General features: G+C 44.5%; 1 protein-coding gene across 9 annotated transcripts in view; it reads right to left on the bottom strand.

Annotated features, from left to right (window-relative positions):
* TPST1 (tyrosylprotein sulfotransferase 1) overlaps positions 1-23,853 on the bottom strand; it is a 49,999-nt gene that overhangs the window by 7,666 nt on the left and 18,480 nt on the right. For 4 of the 9 annotated variants that reach the window (XR_009746435.1, XR_009746434.1, XM_061470499.1 and 1 more), the window contains exons 1-3: positions 23,294-23,432; positions 14,818-15,762; positions 6,938-7,136 (exon numbers count right to left, since the gene is read on the bottom strand). Coding sequence is in view for 2 of the 9 variants with exons in the window: in XM_061470499.1 (XP_061326483.1) it covers positions 6,938-7,136; positions 14,818-15,662 (1,044 nt within the window). In the remaining 7 variants the exon portion in view is untranslated. Of the gene's footprint in view, positions 1-6,937; positions 7,137-14,817; positions 15,763-16,291; positions 16,372-22,907; positions 23,006-23,293; positions 23,433-23,853 lie in introns of those variants that run through there. The other 5 variants (XR_009746439.1, XR_009746436.1, XR_009746437.1 and 2 more) reach the window with 3 other exon arrangements.

The raw sequence follows: 23,853 nt of genomic DNA, 5'->3' as shown, positions 1-23,853 counted from the left end.
AAACCCAGCCATCAACTGCAATCCAGAAATTCCAAAAACAATGACTCCAGCAGCAGCCAAAGCAATTGAGAGGTTTCAGATTCAGAATTCTTTCCTGACCAATTCCTAAGTCGAAACCCCGTTATCCAGAGAGCAGGAGCAGAGGCAGAAGCAGGACATTGGAATGATTTCCAGTCTAAGCAAGAATTCGTTAAAATAGAGCAGAAATGGTGTTTACCATTGCTAAGGGAATTATTTTGCGAGTCCAAAGGGATTTCTAGAGGGAGGAGGAATCTTAAGCCTGTGTCAGTTTGTTGTTCAGTGCTGGCAGTGTTCTATTCAAACAACAAAGCACATTCGTATAAGCCAAACTAAACGCATAGTATTTGCAGAGAGAGATCAGAAAACAAGTCCCACATGCAGCTGGCTGAGAAAACCCTTCTAAAGGGGTTTCTCAAGGAAAACTTTGGAGCAAAAGTGTAACTCAGAAGTGTAACCTAGAATTCAGCTTCATAGAAGATCAAAGCACTCCTTTTCACCCACTTTCAAGCCTGGTTTAGATAGGGTCACATCATACTGGGTCAGTTGTAGTATGTGGAGATTATGGGTCTTTTTGTCTGCAAGTTTTCTTGCAGGTACGTGGGCTTGGCAGACTTTCAAAACATCAAATGGCAGAGTACAAGGCCAGAAGTGTTTAATTGTTAAAGGGAAAGAAAGGGAACACTGGCAAAAAGAGAGCAGAGCCCCTTCTAGAAACAGCCCTTTACCACACAGTACCTGCAGGTACATCCTGCTCTTTCAGACTTCCCTTGGCTTTTAAGGCAGCTCACAAGGCTTACACGATTCCTCACCTCTTTGTTGTAACTGCCAAGCAAGGGGACTTCTGAGATGTAAATCTAACACAGACAGCAAGATTTTAGACTGGGCTATGAATGTCCGCCAAAAGGCAGCTTGCAACCATACCTTTGTGTTTTGTTTGTTAATAATCCTATTTGCCACATTGATCGTATATGAAAAGCCCACTGAAGAGGGTGTTAAACAAATCTAAAGGACACTGAGGAAGTCTGTGCTGTTGGTGGAAATGACAGAGACGAAATAAACCCTGCAATATCAGAAAATGCCCATGAAGCCCAATGCTTTTATGCTTAACTTATGCAGTGTAAGCAGAGATGCACGGCCTCGAGCAGCCTGTCATTACAGCATACCTCAATTATGCATCTTTGACAGCGCAAGTAATGATTCTCATGCATCGGTATAAATATACTTCACACTCTTTACCATAGATTGTTTCTGTCTCCAAAACCCCAAATATAAAATCCCGACATCAGGACTGTCATGGATGTCTCTAGTCTTAACAGCAGGAGACATTTCCTCACAATTTAAAACAGGCACGGAACAGGAGTCAGTAGAGCTGGTTTATTCCTCTGGATGTTACTGCAGAGGATACCATCAACAGACTATAACCAGAGATAGAGAACAGCTTTTGGATGTGATTAGAAGCAGCCACACATATTTAAACAGTCATGATGAAAACCATAGCTTTTTCTACACGGTTCTATACACTTCCGTCCCTCAACCTCTCCAGGGCAAGGAACTTCATGAAGAAGTTAAAAGAAATGACTAGAATACGTATTCCAGGCATACAAATTCATTTAGTGGGGGAAGTACGCGCCAAAGAAAATCTGATGTAATATGTTACAGATGTGAGAGGAAACCACTTAGCCAATCATAACATAACAATAAGCCAGTTTCTACTGGGCATAAGTCAGAGTCTTCCAGTTATGAGCTGTTCTCCACTTTTGGTACATGCTGTTAAACTGCTGACATACGCTTTTACTGACTCACAATATTGATAAGGACATATCGGGCACGTCTAACATGGGAGTGATTCTACTTATGTAATTCATCATATAGTGATGGGGCTACCAGTGCAGAAAGCTTAATAATTTTCTGCATCACTTGCAGATGGAAACGCCGTAGTTACAGGATGGTGTTCTCCTTTATGTTCAGGATGTAGAATATGTTAAAACTCTAGGGGAGGAAGAAAAGTGGTCAGTTGTGTATCTGTAAGGAAGGGACTCCTGCAATCACTACAATACAATGAAGAGACCAGCAACAGGCTTAGAAGGAAAACACAAGATGACCCGATTCTGCAGTCATTGAATAACTAAAAGTTGCCTCTTGAGGAGGTTGCATGCAGAGATCTGCTGCATCGTGCAATACTATTCAGACCTTGTTCTCTCTGCTCTGCGTTCCTTAAACCGAGACAAGATAAAGTTACATGCCATAAAAGAGGATATTGCCAGGGTTAACATAAAGCAGATAAACAAGAAGTTAATGGCTTTGTTATTGAAAACATCAGGAAATTCTGTTATACTCATGTTGGATTTGTACTCCACCAGTGCAGATACTGCCAGAGTCTTATTTCATAACACCACACAGCACTTGGAGAGCAGTGTAAGAAGAGATGAGGTTAGCTTCAAACACTGGTATTTCCTGAAACAAAAGCAGAACTAAGGTGACAGAAACACACACAGTGGTTGCATCTTTTTCTGTGCTGTGCTACAGTGGCATGGAAACCCAACCTAACCATTCCGGTGCCCCAGGCAGGTAGCACTCAAGTGAAAAACCCAAAACTTAGCAGAGAGCACTGTTTTCATTGCATTACCTAGGAGCACATAGAAATTCTAACTCAAGCCCTGTACTGGAGCTGGTGAGGATCGTCATTTTGCTTCCAGACTGAACAAAAAGGATTGTTTAACCCATACATAACCTGTACATTAACCTGTACAGTCACCAGCAGAGGGACAGCAAAGGAGAAAAGAAGAAGAAACAAGAACGGGACTGAACTGCTTGGAAAGGTATGGGGAAGCTAATGTTCTGCATCACAGTAGCCATTCCTTTCTGGTTTTCTTCATTATTAGCCCTTGATTTAGGCACCTTTACATTGTCAGTTCTTAACTTCAGGACTAACAGCAGCCTCTTGTCATTGCTGAGCAGTATTTTCACTGTTAAGTCTGATTTGCAGTCTTTACAAAGAAGCCATCGACTTTGCTCAGTGCAGTCGGTGCAGCTCTAGACACAGCATTTAAGCACATTTCAGAACAGACATGGGGCAGTTTAAAGCTTGTAATTTTCTTAAGTTATCTTCTACAACTGGGCAATGCACAGGCTTCTGCTCATAAAATACTGACCCCTCTGCACTCAATAGAATCTGTTTTGCAGCCTGAAAATGAATTTCATGTTCTCCTTATCTTTATGCAATGCACTAGATGACACAACGTTGTTCCATCTTTAGGTGGAGCCGGAATCTCCCTTGCCAGTAATTTCAGTGGTGCTGGCCTTCCACCCTGTTGTTGCAACTTCCACAATCAATTTAAGCCAGCATTTACGTAACCCCCACAAAACTGAACACCCCCCACACACACCAAACCAACCCATCAGTCTTTCCCCCTTAAAGCTACTTTGTGTGCCAGACAAAACCAATTCCCTTCACAGAATCACAGAATGGTTTGGGTTGGAAACGACCTTAAGTTCACCCACTTCCAACCCCCCTGCCATGGGCAGGGACACCTCACACTAAACCATGCCACCTAAGGCTTCATATAACCTGGCCGTGAACACCACCAGGGATGGAGCATTCACAACCTCCCTGGGCAGCCCATTCCAGTGCCTCACCACCCTAACAGGAAAAAACTTTTTCCTTATATCCAATCTAAACTTCCCCTGTTTCAGTTTTAACCCGTTACCCCTTGTCCTGTCACTACAGTCCCTAATGAAGAGTCCCTCCCCAGCATCCCTATAGGCCCCCTTCAGATACTGGAAGCTGCTCTGAGGTCTCCACGCAGCCTTCTCTTCTCCAGGCTGAACAGCCCCAACTTCCTCAGCCTGTCTTCATACAGGAGGTGCTCCAGTCCCCTGATCATCTGAAGTGCTAGCTCAAGCCATTTGAAAGGGACTAAGAAACTATGATGGTATCAGAGCAGCAAGTGTCAGATAACTCAATGTTATCCCCCGTGAGTCACTGCAAGGGTTACTGTGCTACCACAATACAGCTCAGTTTCAGAAGTTGAAACTTTCTCTGTTTTCAATGCATAAAATTCAAGTTCTGTGTTAAATTTAAAAGTTCTCCGAGACCACAAACAAGAATACAACAGGACAGCTTCCAAACACAAAGTGAAGCAATAAATGCTTACAAGCAAGGTTTATATGTACTTATTATGCACTGAAGAGGAACTTTGGAAAGATTTTATTTGGACAGCTTCATCTTCAACATACCACAAACTCTGCACAAAACTCTGTGCAAGACTATCCAAGGTGAAGAAATGTAAGAAGAAAGCAAGAACAAAAGTAGGGCTATATTAATGCACAAAGTCACCAGCTCAGAGCATGCAGTAACGCACTTCCCAAGTGCCACTTCATAAAGGCTGGAAAAATCCAGACCAATAAATGCTGAAAAACCTTAAAGTAAATGCCCTCTTCATCAAGAGGCAGCAGCAAGCAATAAACCAGTATGGATTCATGAACAAAAAGGGGCAAATCCACATGCAGCACATGCTATCCCTGATAGGCAAAACCAACACATCCCAGTTCCCTCTCGCCCTCTTCTCCCTTCCCTCTCACCCCCCTTTACCCCAAACACCTTAAAGTGTTTTGAAACATTTGGGAATGGGGGGCAGATAAAACCAAATAAAGCTGTGGGGAAAACAAACCAAAGTGTGTTTGAGACACGAGTCAGCTCCCACTGATCACCAGCCAGAGGATCAGTTATGTCAAAACGCACTTGGTCTGAGATCAAGCTCAGCAGCCAGCATTTTGGCCATTGACTACGTGAGCTGCATGCTGGCCAGAGAGCCTGGCACTTGTAGAGAGGGTGATGAGCCTGCTGCCCTATTAAGTAACCTAAGCAACAAACTGCTCTGGGAGCTGGGAAGCCTTAAATCTTGAAACCCTAGGAAGTGAGGCCATCAGCGTTTCCGTAGTCACAGGGAAAGAGGATGGTCTGAGCAGGGATTTGCTGGGAACCAGCTGGGAGGAAACAAAGCAAAGTGACTTGGGGGGGGAATTCAAGCCATCCAAATGAAAGCTCCAACACTAATTCAAGCTGTCACAGGCTCCTTGGGGTACATGACATCTTGTTTCTCCATTTTCAAAAGTAAGAGTGCCAGTTTTGAAGGTTAGCCATCCTTAGTCCTTTGGGAGTTTTGGGTTTTAGTCTTAATTCAGGACATCACCCTCACTTTAGCTCTACAAACCATATATGCAAAAGGAATTTTGTAAAGAAACAAGAGACCAGGAAAATACATACTGGGTAAAAATAAATACCAAAATTAAAATGCTACCTTGGGCTGTAAAACTATTGAATTAGAATATCAGTCAAAGGAAGCATTGCACTATTTGGACCAGCTATCGTAACAGTAACCTCCAGTTTTTCCACAGCTGGTTTAACATGAGTAAATAAACTGATCATGCTTCAATGCAAACGATGCACTTTAGCCTTCCAAATTAGGTTTCAACTTGTTTAAAGGTGTTTGTGGCTTTATTACCTGAATTTCTCTCTTGCATTTTTGAACTGAAACAGGTTTCAAGAAGCCACCCAACAGTAAGCAACTGAGATCCAGACTTTTACACCTCAGACTGAGCTTGCCATGCATAGAAGGCATGGCATTAGAGGCATAAGAAAGGTCACCCTACTGCAGAAATGTACTTTAATTGTGTCAGGAAGAGATAACCAACCTTAAACCACTGCAACAGAATACAAATCTGGACCCTGTCACTGTTCTATACCACATACAGGTAGGTGCACGAGGATTTCATTTTCAAGGCTCCATGAAGTAGCACTGAAGACTTCTTTTTTTTGTTTTAAGGGGGTTGAATTGGGTACAGAAAAGTTAGTTTGTGAGCTTCTTTAAAAGAAGTAGCATCAGGAAACCCACACAATGCTAACCACTACCCCTGCCAGAAAAGGTGGGTTACCTTTTCCATGCTGAGCTAACAACTATTAAAACAGCCGACCTGTCTTCCCTTAATACGCACAATCGGGTACTCAGGCTTCTAAGAAGAAAGCATGCAAAAGTGTTTGGAGACTTCCCCAAAAGCCTTTTTTCCCCCCCTCCATCAGTATTTAGCTCAGCAGCATACGAACCAGGGGGGTTTAATACTGGAGGCTAGTGGAAGACAGTCCTTTTTAATGGTTTAATTCAATTTTTCCAATGATTACTTTGCCGCAGCAGCAAAAGGCACCTTCTTTTAATCAAGTATACATTCTCCAAAGAACATAGGAATTAATTACTTTTATTTCAAACAATGGTAACGAGCTTTCCAATGGATACCTCCGGGGATAAACAGCTCTATAGCCTAACTACTCACATTCCAAGATTAAGTTCAGGCTCAAATCCTCAAGTTTAGGTTAATCAGCACCAGACTTCCCTCCATCTTTCGTTTGCTTCTACAAAGGACAGCAAAGAATTGGAAAAATGTGCCATTTTGATCATCTTGAGCCATTTTCCATGGGTCACTTTTCCAATTCTACCAAGTATTTGGGGTGTAATTTTGTGAAAGAGCTTCTGCCAGCCCTCATGTATAAAAAGCTGAGCTCATCAGGCAAGTTTGATGCTCGGGTGAGAAAGCTGCTTTTTCCACTACTAACTAGTTCCCCAACTATCTGGACAGCTCTCAAGAGGTTTAGTTACCTACACCAAAGAACACAGCTCAAGCCTGGGGTTGGGGTAAAGGAACATAAACCAAATTGAAGACAAACAGCAGGAGAAAGACTTTCGGTGCTCAAGGTCCCATAGAATTCTTCCTTTTCATCCCCATGGCAAGGAAACCACATTGCTAAGTTTCAAAAGGTATTAGAAACAGACTTTAAAATCCCCCAACAAATGAAACACGAGACTCTTCAGCTCCACAGCTCACATCCATTTAGTCAGTCACTAAACACACAAAAACGCCTTACCCTCCTTGTGTTTTCCACAACTTTTTGATCTGGCTTTCCATAATTTGGTGGATTGGCATACGGATCGTAGCCCAGTTTTGCTAGCATGGGTGCAATCACAGGCATATCTTGCAGAACATCAGCAGGTATCTTCCCAACCCACTTTGACAGTGCTTCCACATTGACTGGCTTGATTACTTGGTCAGTAGATCTTTCAACCCTGTGGAGGAAGAAAGACAGATTACATTTTGCATCCCAACCAATACCTGCTTCTTCACTGGCATTAAGGCCTTTCGCTTGCTTTGTCTGGGTTTTCATCTTCCCCTTTCCAAATGTCATGTTTCTACAGAGCTGATGGGAAGTGAAGTTTTACTACAGGAGGCTAAAACGAGAATAACAAGCACAACATTCATGGCTTAGGCTTTCATACAGAATGTCCTGAGGCAAGTTCTTTGCCTAAAGACAGCAGTGAAAGCCAAAGAGCTGTTAAGTGAAAAGTATGCACACACCTACATATAAAGCTGTTTTCCCGCTGGCATATTCCCACACTTGCTCTTTCATTGTCTTAAATGCTCTTGGAAGTCGTATTCGAAGTTTAAAGTCCAGGTGCCATTTCTTCCCCCCTACATACTGTGACTTTTCCAGTAGGACATCTCTATGGGAATGACAGAAATCCATGGACTTCAATAATATTATTCATAACCATTCCTTTTACTGATTGCTTGGCCATTACACAGTTCCTTAAGGCAAGTGAATAACCATAGTGTCTTATGTACTGTGTTTAGAAGACAGTTGATTTGCTGCTTATTTAGTCAACACTCCTAAGGCCCCATGTTTGTTCTTGCACCCTAGTTTTGCTGTGTGCTTGTTGGGTTGGGTTTTTTCCAAGGGAAGAAATCTGTCATCACTTTGTTTTCCCCCACATTCCTTGCTTCTTTTAGGTTAGCAAACATACACCTTTACCATGTTACTTCTGAAACAGGCCAGCAGGACTCGGAACAGGCTGAGGAGTAAAAGTGCACAAGTGTTTTGGAGGTCAAGGTTTATCTTTCTTCTGAGGCAGATTAATAATCAGGTCTGTATATACAAGTTGCCCAAAGGAATATTTGCATCTGCATTGCAAGTAAGACCCTAGGTATGCCACAGTATCAGTAATTCCTGCTGGATGGCTATACCTGCCTCAAACCTGATGCTAAGCATACAGCTCTCACATCCACTTGCAACTACCATTCTTCCCATGCCTTATTTACACCATGAGGAGTTTTCCATCTCAAAAAGCTCTACTGCTCAGAAATGGAAGTGATATATGTGAAAGTAACAGTATGAAGTATAACAGCAGTAGCTTTTCTACTCATGATAAAGAATGAGAAAGCTGAGATCGAGTTATTTCTCAAGCAGCCAATGCTCCAGTTCTACAGCAGGCAGGAGATGAGAAAGTATCTTCTACAAAAAATAAATGGAATATCCAGAAATGCTCCTGACAGTTTCAGAACTCAGAAGCCTGAGTTAAAGTCGGATTGCTCTCAAGACTGACATCACTCAACTTGCAAGAGGAACGAGTTTGATTACAGTTACCTAATCAACCTCCACGAAGAGGCTAAAGAATTGTTGCAGAGCAGACAAACATTAAATCAATAGCAAGAAGCATCCCATTTAGATGCACCCTGGACTGTGCAACGAAAGCCTTATAACCCATGCATGCACGTCTTCCAGTCATCAGTCTTTACCGTGTTGCTCTTTTTCACTTGTCATCATAGTTCGAGTGTTTCCAGGACAGAGGAAGGAAGTTAACCATACAATGCTGGAAGGTCAGTACCTGACGTACTTTAAACACAATCAACACAGAACAAACCAGACAGGGAAATGGTCACGTATGGGGAAAGCATCTTGGCAAGCTGAGCCTTCACAGATGGCTGCAAAAGGTGTTTAATGGAAGCTGATGAGTAAGCACCTGATGACCAAAACGATGCAAGACAGCTCCCAGAACATTCAGCCTTGCTCTCTTCAACCAGGAGCTCAAACCAAAGGCAGGAAGTCAGAATGGGATTTTGGGACCGGGGAGTCACAACCTAATTTCAGCCCTCCTGAAGGCTATTGCCCTGAGGTCACAAGCCTGTAGAGCAAAGTAAAAAGCCTGGGCATTGCTTTTTTGAGCCTTCTAATTAGAAGATGAGCTTCTAACTTCACATCACATTAGCAAGAAAATAGCTGTTAGGAGCTGAGTTTCTGAAGGTCAAAGTGGCCTGGCAGAGGACAAGGCACCACAAGTCAGGAGTCCTCAGAACCATGCTGATTGGGACTGTCAAGAAAAATATATCCCTAGGTCTGTGAAGAGGCTTTGATTTACAGACCTTTCCCTCTCAGAGCCCATCACCAAAGCTGTAGATTGATTGGACCATTTAAAATAAGGGTGATACTGTGAGAACCAGGCAACAGCCTTGGCTAAGAGCTTACTGAAACCCCAAACCAATGGGTGTTATACATCAGTTAGGACCTAAATTGGTACGCATGTGGCTAACTCGCCCTGAAGTAAGAGCACATTTAAAACGTGTATGTTTTGCCCCACTCTCATTTTAGTCTTTGGTAAACATAAGCTCAGCATGAAACACTTCCTGGTGATTAATCACTGGCGAGAGATAAGCAGGGAGCTACATTTAGCTCCTCCGAGGCACGGATTCAAAAATACACTGTACCACATTTGGTCTTCAGCATGAATCCTTTTCTGCCCTTTTAGTTAAGGTGGGAAGAAAAGTAAAACACAGTTTGGGGGAAAGATTCTTCAAGAGCAAAGAACACCTGAGGAGCATGGGGGAAGACAGACTGGGGACAAGAGGAAAGAAGCACACACACCACACCCCACACCCCCCCCCCCCCCAAAAATGCATCAAACAGATCAAAACAAGGAAACATTGCAGGTCTTGACAAATTTGATTATGCATGCTTATGGCAAGTGCTGCCAGGCTCCACTGCAAAAACACAGGCACGGTTTCAGCTTTGAAAGCAGCTGGTAGCGTGGAAGACACGAGTAACCCCAAACACTTCCACATCCATACTAGAATCAACTGAAAGGTATGCATTAAAAATAGTATATTCTGAAGTAATTTTGCTTAGACAGCTATTTTCATAACCAGCCTAATAAAAAATCGCTATAAAAGGGTTGACATTTCTTCACGTCCGTGGTCACCACAGCTGGTTTCAGTTAGGAGGCAAATGCCAGAGCTATATTAACAATGCTAGTTATAGCATGTAGTCCAGCCATAGTACATTCCTTCAACAGCCACGCTGGCAATTACTTCAAACCACAGAAGGCTTCCCACTACTACAAATGCTGCAGTGCACATCCTTAAAACCCTTGCCGTGTTTCTCCTTGCAGCTGGATAAAACCAAAACAAGAAGCAAAAACACTAAGTAAAACAGAACAGTGAGACTAGGGCTGCATCAGTAACAGGGATTACTAAGCAAATGCAGGAAAAGAGAGTAAGGCAGCCAAGAGTTTCCTCAAACCAAGCAGCCAGGGGAACAGATGAAGTCAGAATCTTAAACACAGGCTGTCTGGTACCTAATATTGCTGTTAACAGACTGTTGCATAAGAGCTTGAGTTTGCAAGAAGAGAAGAACAGAGTCAGCTCAGTGCCTGAAGAATTCCACAAGCCAGGTGGCTGGCTCATCCCTGGCACAGAAACAACCTGCATGCACAATCTGATTCTACACACAGCTGCACATAAAACATCTTACAGTGCCCGTAGAGCCTCATTCCATCTGATACAGATTTCATTTGACAGCGTTGGATTGCGGATGAGTGAAAACCATATTCTCAGACATGTACGTTCTGTCACCAGGGATTATCGTCATTATAAAGGGCTTTTAAAAACACTGCTATCTTCTTTTTTTCTTTTTAACATTTCAAGACAACAAATTCTTGTCAGATTTCTTTTCAAAAACCCTCCAACAGTTAAGCCACCCCCAGGTATCCATGCAGATGCTGAGCCTGTGTGAAAGGTCTGAAAGCCTTTAGAGTGAGTGGAAGGTGATTAAGGCAGGCTTCTCTGCTCCTTTTCTTTACACAGTATCACAGCCTTTGCAGATTGTAGTAGTAGATCATTCTCTCACTTTGAGGTTTTCTACCTTGCTGACAACCAGGGAACTGATTTTATCTTCATACTGTCCCTGCCACACTAGGCAGGCTAAGCTTATGTGGTGGGATCTTTAAAATGAACATCACATTTCATAGAATCACAGAATCATAGAATAGTTAGGGTTGGAAAGGACCTTAAGATCATCCAGTTCCAGCCCCCCACCTCACACTAAACCATGCCACTCAAGGCTCTGTCCAACCTGGCCTTGAACACCACCAGCGATGGAGCATTCACAACCTCCCTGGGCAACCCATCCCAGTGCCTCACCACCCTTACAGTAAAGAACTTCTTCCTTAGATCCAATCTAAACTTCCCCTGTTTAAGTTTTAACCCGTTACCCCTTGTCCTGTCACTACAGTCCCTAATGAAGAGTCCCTCCCCAGCATCCCTATAGCCCCCCTTCAGATACTGGAAGGCTGCTCTGAGGTCTCCATGCAGCCTTCTCTTCTCCAGGCTGAACAGCCCCAACTTCCTCAACCTGTCTTCATGCAGGAGGTGCTCCAGTCCCTGATCATCCTCATGGCCCTTCTCTGGACTTGTTCCAACAGTTCCATGTCCTTTTTATGTTGAGGACACCAGAACTGCACACAATGCTCCAGGTGAGGTCTCACAAGAGCAGAGCAAAGGGGCAGGATCACCTCCTTCGACCTGCTGGTCACGCTCCTTTTGATGCAGCCCAGGACACGGTTGGTTTCTGGGCTGCGAGCACACACTGAAGCCGGCTCATGTTCATTTTCTCATCAACCAACACCCCCAAGCCCTTCTCCGCAGGGCTGCTCTGAATCTCTTCTACAAGAGATTTCAACACAGATGATTTAGTACTTGTGATATTCTCCTTCTGCCAGTAAAAACTGTAATATCATTTGAGTGTTCCGATTTTAATATACTACTATGAACCAGCCTGAAGCACTTGGCAGCAGGCATGTGGCAAATTAAAGCTCTGTAAGAAAGCAGAGTAGAAGACAGAGTTGCAATAGGCAGCAGTGTTTCAAATTTCCTTAAATCACGTCTGAAGTGATCTTCAGCATCATCCCTTTGGAAAATCAGGTGGGAGAAAGCCATCAGAATACAGAGCTCTGCTGGTCCTGATTCTTTCAGCTGAGAGATTACGGTATTCACACTGAAGCAAAGAGCACTCCCCAAGCAAGCTCAGAGAGAAAGTCAAAGTCATAAGAGAACAATGCTGCTTAAAACCTGCCCCAGAAGGTAGCCATGCACACCCAAGGCCATGAAGAACTCAGCTGCAGCTGGGAACAAGCTAAATGCAACTTGATAGAGGGAAAACTAAGTCTAATATGCAAGGTGTGTTTTGTTCAGCTGTCAAAGCTTGTTCAGCTGTGGCAGACTCTAAAGGTCGGAGTGAAATCCCTGGCAAGCTGCTCCTCAAAGGGTAATTTCTTCTGGGCAGTCACCCCCTGCTCTGGGCAAGGAAGCCCTACACAGGCAGCAGTCCCTGTTCACAGCACCTGGCTGCACACAGGAGGGCAGTGGGAAGCTGGGATGCTAAAAGCAGGCAGTTTTAACTGGTACAAAGAAATCAAACTGGGAATCTCAAGCTCCTCCTCCATAATTTCAATTAGAATCATTTAAATACACAAAACAGACATTGAAGAGAATGTCATATTCACTGTTTTTCTTGCAGCCTTCAAAAGCCTGAGTCATATAATATTATTATATCATTTAATTAATATTCTACTATTATTTAATAAATAATATATAATATATAATAATATAATCATTATCAGATTATAGAGGTCTCTTGCAACTGAAAAACAAATCTCATCACCTATTTCAAGGGTAATTGATTAGATGAAAAACATCAGACATAACACTAATAAAACCCTTTCTTTTTCCACTACTGCCAGAGCCTTCTAAAATAACAGATCACTTTCCCATATCAGATGAGAGCTGATAAAACCATGCAGAAGTCCATGAACAGATTGAACTGAAGCTCAAAAGAACATGTTCATACTTGCCAATCCTGAATTTGAAAGTTTGAGTCAAAAATAAACATGAGAGTAAACATTCTACTTCCAACAATCCAGTGCCTTAATTTTTAGAGACACGAACAAGTGTTCTCAGCTCCTCACATCCCATTCCACCAGATTTAACCAGAAATATCACTTGAAACTGTGTGAATTCGGTAAGACTACTACAGTTGTATAACATAGAGGTCCATTAACTTCCAAAAATGCTGATCTGGAAGCTGTAAGGTAGTGCTAATTTAGAAGGAATGACATTCTGCATAGTTAGTTTTACAGGACACTTAACAGAACTTGGCAACCACCTATTTATATCACTCAGTTTTACTCCCCCCCTCAGCTGCCACTGTGAAGCAGTAACATGATGCAGGCAACTGAAGAGTTCACACGCAGATCCAGCTTGCAGAGACATACAACAGTGCCCTGCTTCAGGTTAACATTATCAGATGTCTTCAATCTGTTAACAACAAACAATACAGCAAAAAAAGGGGGTTGAGATGCCCTGAGAATGAACAGTGAACAGTGGTGGTGGCTGTGTTTCTTCGGTGGGAACAGTGATGCAAAACCTCCAGGCTGTAAATATATGACCATTATCCGAGTTTCAAGCTCTCTTTGTAGCCACTGACTAATAATGGTATGATTTGCTCTAAATCTTCTTCCCCTACAAAGTGTTAGAAAACCCACACAGCCCCTTCCCCAGGCATTAAATAAACCAAATCTCCCAATATTTATTTCTCAAGCCTGTAGTTTTTACAGACACTGGAATCACTCAGTATCCAACAGCCTGACATGTCTCTACTCAGCCCACACTCCAGGCTGGGCAAGGCCTCTGTTACTCAGAAGCATTTGGCTAGTGATGAATATTCTATAACCAGAAGCCAAGGAATTAAACTGGGCATGCCTTGCTGCTGGAACAGGGCTTCTTAATCAATATTTTAGAAACTTAAGACAACCTGGGAGATGTATCTGCCATTGCAAAAATAGGAAGAGAGATTCAAACACTCACATCCTCCCCCTTCAATGGCAAGCCTAGCAGCATTTTGGATGTTCAGCTGTAAATAGTGGCAAAGAAACCAGAGTAGTTTAACTGGAGAATTATCTACCCTTTTTCCTCTTCACAACACCCATCTAGGTTTTCTCAGGAGATTGGTTTCTGAAAGAGGCTAAATCAGGTGCACAGATGGCACGGCAGTAATACTGAGAGATTTGCTCACAACAAGGTTAATTTTATTCAAAATGCTTGCTCTTTTTGGAGCACATGCCAACAGAACAGCACGCCAATTCTGCTCTCTATTTTGTTGGAACACTTTCTCAAGTTTCCTGGAAGAGTATGTCCTTGGCAAACGTAACTCAACAGCCATTCTGGCATTGACAGGCCTTAAGTTCCTGAAATCAAAGGGGTGATCTCGCCAGGGTAAGTAACACCAGCCTAGATAAAATAAGCCAGCTTCATTTTGGGGCATGGAGAAAAGCAAAGTTATACTGGAGGTAAGGCCGGCACGAGACATCTAAATTCAAGTTAGACTGATCATTAGTTAAAAATTCACTCACATGCTCCATACACATTAGTGGGACAGTTGTTTAATGGGAGCAATCAGAGACTGCAAATCATTAGGTAACAGGGATTCTTACTTCCCAGCTAACATGCATCATAAACCAGTTTCCCAAAACATCATTAGCTACTTAAAAACTGAATCCAAGTTATGACTAGTCTTTTCTATGCAAAATGTACTATTTTAGCTCTTAGAACAATACAAGGTAAAGGAGGAATGCTCATACTCACTTTGAAAGAGAAACACCCCCTGCTTTTCCAATCATTTCTTCATGGTGCAGCACAGCTTGGTTCCATGGGATGCGAAGAAACTTTAAGAGAGTTCTCATCCATCTTTCAGGATGCAATACGAGTTGTTCATAATGCACGAGCATACACCTTTCAAAACCAACCTCCATACACTGGTTATACATAGTTTCTATAGCACGATTCCATTTGGTCAAGCAGTCCCTGTAGCTGTTAAGGTCAAATCCAGCTATTGTGACTTTTCTAGATATCATGGAATGCACAGATGCACGACCATCCCGTACCATCAGAAGAAATTTGGCATTGGGGAAAATTCTGGCAAGATAAGTTAAGGATTTTAAAGCAAAGGGATCTTTGTTACACAAATACGGAGCAGGCTCCCCATGTTTCACAATGATTTCCAACAAAAACGCTTGCATGGCTGAGTCCAGAACCTCATCTGTCACTCCAGCTTCATCCAGTCGGATCTTCTCTTTGCTTGACCTAGCCCACATCTGCTTAACTGCCAGAATTCTTGGGATCACCCTTGTCTCTTCTCCACATCGAATATCCGGATGGGCATCAAGCATAGCACGCATTAAGGTAGTGCCACTTCGAGGGACTCCTCCAATAAATATTAAAGGCATGTCTTTGTTGTAAGCAAAGGTTTTGTTTGCATTCACATTGGAAGCAGTTCTTACTGTGCTTCTCACACTCTCCACCCTCACAGGCTGGCTGCGTTCTTCTATTCGATGGTGACACTCCATGGCGTGTTGGCCCAAATAAAACACCGTCACCGAACTGATCACCAGACATGCCAGTAGCAAGTTCTGTTTGAGTTTCCCAACCATTTTGATAAAAGACTGTCACTTCAAAAGAAAGAAAGCTTCTACTTCAAAGTATCTTCTAGTTCACATGCCATGGGAATCCTAATCCAAAATAAATTAAGGTCTGGTGAGAGGGGAAAAAGAAAATACGTATTTAGAACTTTGTTAAGATCTACTGTGATGAATCAACAACAGAAATCACAGAATCATAGAACGGTTTGGGTTGCAAAGGACCTTAAGATCATCCCGTTCCAACCCCCCTGCCATGGGCAGAGACACCTCACACCAAACCACGTCACCCAAGGCTCTGTCCAATAAATCTATTATTTCCTGGTGTTGCACTAAGACCAGTAAATGCAAAGTCTAATCATGACCACCCCATAATAAAAAGCTTTTTTGTTAACCCATAGACCCAACACAAAGCATAGGATTCAGGACTACAGTTACCATTTACATGCAAGTTCTCTGGCACATCTTAACGGACTTGAAAGGATTCTTCTACTGGATAGCCACCGCTAACAGTCAAGAAAAGACATCATTTATATGGGACTCTACACATTAAAGAAGCCAGTCACCAAGATATAACCAAAAAGAACAAGATACCCCACACAGATCACATGAGAAACGATAGACAAATGTAAGTATTAGAATACCTCTGGCTTGCTGCACGGATGGTAGCAGTATCCTGCTCATCATCACATTTTCACATAACTACATGATCTCCTGTTTTGCTTGAAATACTCCATTTCCTTCACTGGATACAAGAAGTTAGCAAAAGCCATTGCACAGTTACCTACCAACACTGACAGTGTCCAATTTTCGATGGAGGCCTTTAGGCAATGAAGAATAGCTCTGTCTGTGACAGAGCCATTTCTCAATATGACTATTATATGACTTCTTAGAATCAAGTCAATTTTACCACACCAAAAGCCACTGCTTTTCTCCTGCAAGTTTTCTTCAAATAGGAATGGTACTGTTCTCTACAGTGACAGTAGAGCCCAGTATTCAAAAACAAGTTAGACTTGCACTGGAATTCAGGGTTTGCACAGCCAGCACACCTATTACTAAATATACTATATAGCCCCTTTTTGAAATTCTAAAAGTTATTTTTCCAAGGAGATGAAGGCTGAAACCCCAAGAGACACCAAATAAACCCAAGGTTTTCCTTTTCCCCCCCTTTTCATGTAGGATTTTTAATACTGCATTATTTAAAAGCAATTTTCATTTTCACAGATGAGATGAAAACAAAGGCTGTGCGAGATGATGCCTGGACAAGCATGGGTCTGAACAAAGCTTTTAGATAAAAACAAAAGACTTAAAAGACCTGTCTGCTGAATTCCAATACAGACACAAGAAGGACTAAGATTATTCCACGTCTTAAAATGAATAGCAGTGGGTTATATCCAACTAGCTGAGATAAAACTGGTACTCTGCTGCCCGGATGACTAGATCTGTTCGTGACAATCTGTACACTGCATCTCTATTTTTTCTGTTCATAACAGCTAATACACAGACAGATGTTTCACCTGTAGTCTGCAGTTCATCAGCTTTGGATTTTCAGAGAAGGTAGGCTGAAAACTGACTCTTCCTCTCAAAACCCAAATGAAATCAGTACTCTAAATAACTCACTGCACAGTATGAATCACAGATGCTCCTAATTGTGAGGACCTCCAAGTACTGAGGTACCGCCAACATTTTCAATGACTGGCTTCCTCAAGGCTTTTCCATCTCTGGCAGCAAGGCACGACACAGCCCTGAATGAAGAACATCCATATGCCTACTCTGCCCTCTCTCCAAAACATCACCCAAGTCACCTTTTCTTCCACACCAACCCAGCCATTAACTCAAGAGGTTCTGAAGTCACCACCTGAGCAAGACTGGAGAGCTGCTCCCCACCAGACCACTGCCCTCATGGTCAGCAGCAGCAGGCAAGCAGCCTTGCAGATGCTGCTGCAGCTTTTAACAGGTAAGCACCTTGCACTCTGCAGCCCCTGCTCTATGAGGCTGTGCAACCAGATGGCAATAGGCAGAGGACAGAACTCCCACTTCACACCATAGCAGTGCAGGGGCAGAAGAAGGGAGGAAGGAAGGGAATTCCTCATGCAGGCATCTGTCACAGTATATTTTTCCTCTTGCAGTGCATCCAGGAGAGCCAGTTGCCAAGCTGTGAGAGAACGTCTTGCTTCTTCACACTAACAAAGCTTGTTCCAATCAATGATTATGATTACACTCAAAGTTCAGTCTTTCTTACCAAAATTAAACTGGAATCATAGCTTAAGGATTAACTCGCTTCTTCCTATATGAAATGGCCATGGAGCTCTCCCACACTCTCTTGCCAGAACATCACTCTCATAATCAATCCATCCTCCATCAGAGGTTTAATTCTCCTTTACATACCTCTCCTTGCTAAAGAGCTGGCTTCAACTGCACCTTAAAAATCTGGCCATTAAAAGAAACACACTCCCAAAACGTAAGTGGAGGTCAGCTCAGTACAGTACTCAGAAAGAAAGAAAGACAAATCAGAACAGATTCAGTAGGTGCACCCAACCTTCAATGAGGGAAGGGGAAACTGTTCTGCTTAACACTAGCAAAAAGTACATAGAGTATCTTTAAATGCTTTAGATGCAGTAAAGATTTAGTTCAAAGTCAGTACTCATCTGAGAGAAGAGTTACCACAACAGGAACAGTATTTTGCCACAGAGCACACCAGACCTGCAAATATTTATAGTTCACACAATCCCTGACATTATTCAAGTTCGAATAAATCCCATAAACCTCATTTCCTCAAAGAAAAAAAAGAAGATGACACAAACATTCCCTAAATGCAGCAGGTAGGTAGCTGATTACTACAAGAAAAACACGTCAAGACTGAGTGCATCAACTGTTTTCCTCTGCCCATTTATAAGAGGATATATATCACTTAAATCAAACAACAGAAAACCAGCATCAGCTTTCAGAACCAACAAGCAGAAGCCTTTTGACGGAAGGCTGAAATCCTCATCTCACAGGCTGGGTAAAGCAGAATGATGACTCTCAATGTAATTCCAGCTGGGAAGGCAAACAAGCCTTGTGGTCTGCCAGTAGGTTCCCTAAACCTACTCCAAGTATTGCCCACTCGCCCACGAAACAAAACCCCATCCACACGACAAAGAACCCCCATACCAGTCAACCACAAATACTTCCATTTGATGCAGGAACTTTTCTTGGTAAGTTCAAAGATGCCAAAGGCTGGAAGACCATAAAGAGCTTCTGCACAAACGGGGTTGTTCTGCCTGGAAGCAATACCTGCTGTGTGCAACTGCCGTGAACTGCGGCAAGACCAGGACTTTGTATGTCAGGAAACCAACAGAAGAGCAGTCAGAAACAGCACCTCTCAGCAAGCTAAGCTACCCTCCAAGCCAGCAACCTCCCTTCTGGGCCTGATGTTACACAGAAGGCTCTCTGGGACAAAGTATGACGTATGGAAGTTACTGCCCTGCTAGCAGCTTGCAAATAAACCCCACCTTCTCCCTCCTCTGCATGAGGAAGGGCTCTGGATCGCATCTGCCAGCCTGAAGGATTATTACAAGTCTTCAATGTCCTGCTGCTAACAGACACTCAACTGAGAGCATTTAAAAATCACAAGGAGGCAAAAGCAATCCCTTGTCAGCATTTAAGCAGAGCTTTGGAAACTGCGGCATTTCTACCCACCGTGAGCTGAGGAAAGCCAAGCGAAGCTCCACCTAAAAGCACATGTTAATAAAGATACCCCAAAAGAACTGAGAGAAACAAAGCACCCAAAACAACACACCCAACACAGTCATACACTGAGGAAGCTGAAGATGGCTACAACGGTAGGGAAGGCCTTTAGCCTTCAATTTCAAACGAGAGACTAAACCCAATTCCGAGGAAAATAAGTGTAACACCAAGAAAAAAAGATCTCCACGTTTCACTATGAGAAAGTGCAGCTAAGCAGAAGCGTATGTAGCTGAATTTTATTCCCAGAAAAGTCAGGCCTATGAGTCAGCCACAAGATGATGTTAGCAAAGCAAAAATGCCTGCTTTGTTTCCTCCTTCTGCACGCACTAATCCCTCTCCCTGCATGCAGCAGGTCAAGACCTTTTTCCTCAAGTTCACCCAAAAAGCATTGCAGATTTTTAGCATAGTCAAGAGGCAAATCATTCATTCGTGTGTGATGTTAGAACGGTTTGGGGTCTGGTGTTGTTGAAAGCATTCCCTGCCAGCAGGAAAAAAGATGATCCACTAACTACCACCCAGTAATAAACAAGCCTCATAAGCTCTAGAGCTCAGACTTGCACTTTCGAGGCTGGAAAGAGTGATGACCACCTCACTTCTCATGTTCAAGCAGGCAGCTTCTTCCAAGGCTAAACTGAAGCAAAGCAACACTGGAACTATCAATATCAACAAGCAAAAACCCAACCAAACCCCTGCCAACCCCGCCAATGAAAGCATTTCTCAGTGATTAGCTTGCCCTTGGGCTCTGCTTCCACCTCTTGGACTTCTGGCTCAGACTCTGGCACCCAGATCTCTTTCTAGGAAGAGCAAATACAGCAGTACTGCTTGGAGTTTTGTGAGTGTATCTTGTCCCTGCATCTGCCCAAGTGTTCACCACCGTGTTTGCCCTCAACACACCTGGAGAGCTTTGCTGGGAGGAAAGATCACACTCAGCTATGTGTCAATGGGCTATCGTGCTTCATGGGCATCCTTCCCAAAATGCTGTGCCCTCCCACCTCTGCTGGAAAGCAGGAGCAGGAATGCTGGAGTTCACACTGCTGGAAAGTTGTGATCCCCCTCACATTCCCTCTACAGTTTACCCTTGTCCTCCTATCGTGTTCATACGATTTTCTTTTCCTACTCAGGAGGTTTATTCCATCCCTTAGTCTCTGGGGCTATGATTCCCCCCACGAGGCTTTATAGACTTTAGAACCAGAAGATCCTCACAAGTCAGAAACGCTTTCAGATGCACAGCCACAGCCTGACTACTCCACCCAAGGCTCATGGTATAAATCTGCAGAGGATATTCATTTTACAGTGGCAAGATTGCTAAAGTGAATGGGAAAAAAATCCTAGCCTGTCGTTCTCTATGGTCACTCTGTTCTCTGCTCGTGAAAGTAGAAAGAGAAATGAAAATGCTACCAGGACTTAAAAGAAGCAACTGTCACTCACATCAGTACCTTCCTTGCCTCTCCTTGCACCTTCACTTTCCCTCTATAAACCTGAATACTGGAGAGGCAGCAGGTACTGAGAATTCTCAGGAATCACCTTCAAAACAATGTACATTCAGAAAAGTGGAGACAATATATTTCTTCGAGAAAGTTCTGTATTAAACAGTCCCAGTAAGAAGCCCTTGCATACAACGTCATTCTTTCAACATTCCTAAATAAAACTGACAGCAAGGAATTCCATAAAGCCTTTCCTTCACTGAACTGGTTTGTTTCTGGTCGTTGGTGTTTGCTCACCACAAAGAAGATTGCATAGGAAAGCTGACAGTTACATGATAATGGTATAGCACACCACCAAGGAACACGACTGAAATATTCACTGCATACCACTTCAAGAAGCTATCCAAGCCGTCGCAGGCTCATCTAGAACATTGTTCCAAAAGTCATTTAAGTATCCAGGAAGCACTTTTACGCCTTTAAAGTGGTGTTTGCACAATCACCTTAATGACTTCCCCAAGACCGGATATCATATGTTACTGCCAGTCCCATAACAGCATCTGAGAGGAATGCCAGATTACAGCACAAGAAAGCAAACCCCAAGCAAAACAGCAAAGCTAGAAATAAAAATCAAGCAGCCTTGAGTACCAAGTCCATCTTTAGCTTTTCAACCATCATGGCTATCAAGCCCTGCATTTGTTTTCTCTAGGTTTCTTCTCCCATCAGTTATACGGTAGAAAAGGCTGATAAAACAGAACCAGCAGCTTTCACTCATTTCCACAAAGGACTAAGCAGTAAGTCATCTGCCAGAAAGCAGCTGAGATGAAAGAGCCAACTCGACCTCGTGAAGCCCGTCTTCACGCAGAGTAGTTCAACAAGCAGATAGGACAAAGTTGGACAGAATTAGTGTAGGGGAATGCAGATGTGTGAACAACATTCCCTTACCGTTCATAAGTAGGAATGCTGTTCACAGATTTGCATTCCCCTTGAACCTACTTTGGGGGGTTGTTTTTTAACCTCAAGCTTGATGAATCCCAAGTTTCCGTACTGGGGGAGACCACATACAACGGTGTAATAACCCCACAGTTTCAAGTGCAATCATATTACAAGGAGTAAAAAAACAAGTGCTCACATTTATGCCTTTCTCTCATATAATCAATAGTAAAAGATGCAGCAAGCTGTAACCCTTCCATTTACCAGTTACACCCCCCAAAAGACGCTTTCTTCATGATCTTCCACTAGATATACAGACATACACACGTATATATGTACGTGTGTGTGTAAAGAAAGTCAGAAGCACTTGTGCTTTCTCTGGACCTACTAACACTCATAAGCTTTACAGAGAAGGAAACCATAGCAGACCCGAAATTGATGCCAAGCTGACTCAAAATTCAGCACTTTCAGGTTTTTCAACATTTAAGCCATCTAAAACGAGTTTAAAAGTACAGCTAATTAAAACAAAGAACATTCTACTGCAGCCGCATATATAATACCTCCAGTAAATGATCTGGATTTGCATATTGAATGGTCAAAAGAGAGTTACCAACATGCTCCCAGTTACGCAAGAATACACAGTATCTGTTAAGCACTACAGTTACTACTGGAGAACAATTCAACAAGAGGAATTTTATTGGCAACACACAGGCTTATAGCTCTTTAAAGGGATGGACTGGGTTTTAACTAAAAGAGGGGAAAACCAGAGAGTAGCACGCACTGATGAACAGATGAGCTCCTCTTCCGTGCACTTTTACCTGTACTGTGCCTCCTCAGGCGGATTCCAGCACTCTATTATTATACAGGGTACTCCACTGAATCAAACTGCTTAACGGTAAAGATACAGACCTACAAAACGGCGCTCACACCATCACATGCAAATGGCTTCTTCCAGCGACAGCACCAGGAAAACCCCTTCCAGCTCAGACGTTAGATCTGCCGCTGAGCCGCTCGCACACTACGACCGCTCTCCGCTGTTCGCAGATACACACGCAGCGCTGTGGGTCTATTTCCGTGCCCCCCCTGCCCCGCCGCGGTGCCTACAGCCTCCCCCGCCGCCGAACAAAGCCGTGAGCCGCGCGGGTTCTCCCGCCCGCACGGAAACTTTCCCCTTTACCCGGCTCGGATCCGCACTGAACCCCGCCACGGCACCGGCGGGAAGCAGCTCCCCGACCCCGCCGCGCATCCTCGGGCGCTCCCGGCTGCGATGCCCGCACAGCGGAGCGCCCCGCTCCGGTCCCCGCCACTCGGGCCGCTGAAGGGACACGGCCACAGCGCCGACCCGCTCGCAACCGCCGCCTCAGGCCGCGGCCGTCCAACCCCGGCCGACAAAGGCAACGGCTCCGGCGGCACCGGGGCCGCCCCAGCGCCGGGCGGGGCAGGGCGGAGCACGGCGGCTGCCGTCGGGGCTGCGAGGTTGGGGGGGGGGGGGAACGGCCGTGCCCGGGGCCTGCCCCGTCGGAGCCTCCCGCCTCAGGTGCGCTGCGGGCAGCGGCTCCTCACCTGCGCTGCCGCCGGCCCCGCGCTGCCAGGGCCGGGATAGAGCCGCGCAGCAGCAGCGGCGCTGCCGCCCGTCCTCCGCCGTGGCTCCGCTCGGGCACCATCGCAGGGGACGGGAGACGGGGACCGGGGACCCAGACCCGGAGCGGCCGCACCGCCGCCTGCCCTGAGCCGCGCGGCTGCGGCTGCCATGGAAATCACAACCACGCCCTGATTGGTCGAGGGCCTCGATATGTCGCGGGACGCGGTTGGGCCCGAGCAGAAGATTGACAGGTGAGGGGGCGGGGCCTATCGGCGGGGGCGGGGCGTGGCGGGAAACAGCTGTGTCGCACAGCTGGGGCGGGCGGGGCGCACATCTGGGCGGTGGCGCCACGTGAGCATCTGGAGGAGCCCCGCGGGCGCGGAGCGGTGCCGGGCAGATGTGCACAGCGGGGAACAGCTGGGGGGGGGGGACAGCGAAGGTTTGAACGTCGGAGAGCTGGGACAGGGAAACGCCTCCCTCCCCCAGCGCTGCCCGCGGGCAGGGGCTGCAGAGCCCGGTCTGGAACCGGGTTGGGAAAGCC

This window comes from Pezoporus flaviventris, unplaced genomic scaffold, assembly GCF_033815535.1.
Source record: "Pezoporus flaviventris isolate CSIRO_AGI_PZ_B2104156 unplaced genomic scaffold, CSIRO_AGI_Pfla_v1 ptg000063l, whole genome shotgun sequence".
NCBI lineage: Eukaryota > Metazoa > Chordata > Aves > Psittaciformes > Psittacidae > Pezoporus > Pezoporus flaviventris.
The sequence above is the reverse complement of the archived record's forward strand: the minus strand, read 5'-3'. Positions and strand labels throughout refer to the sequence as shown.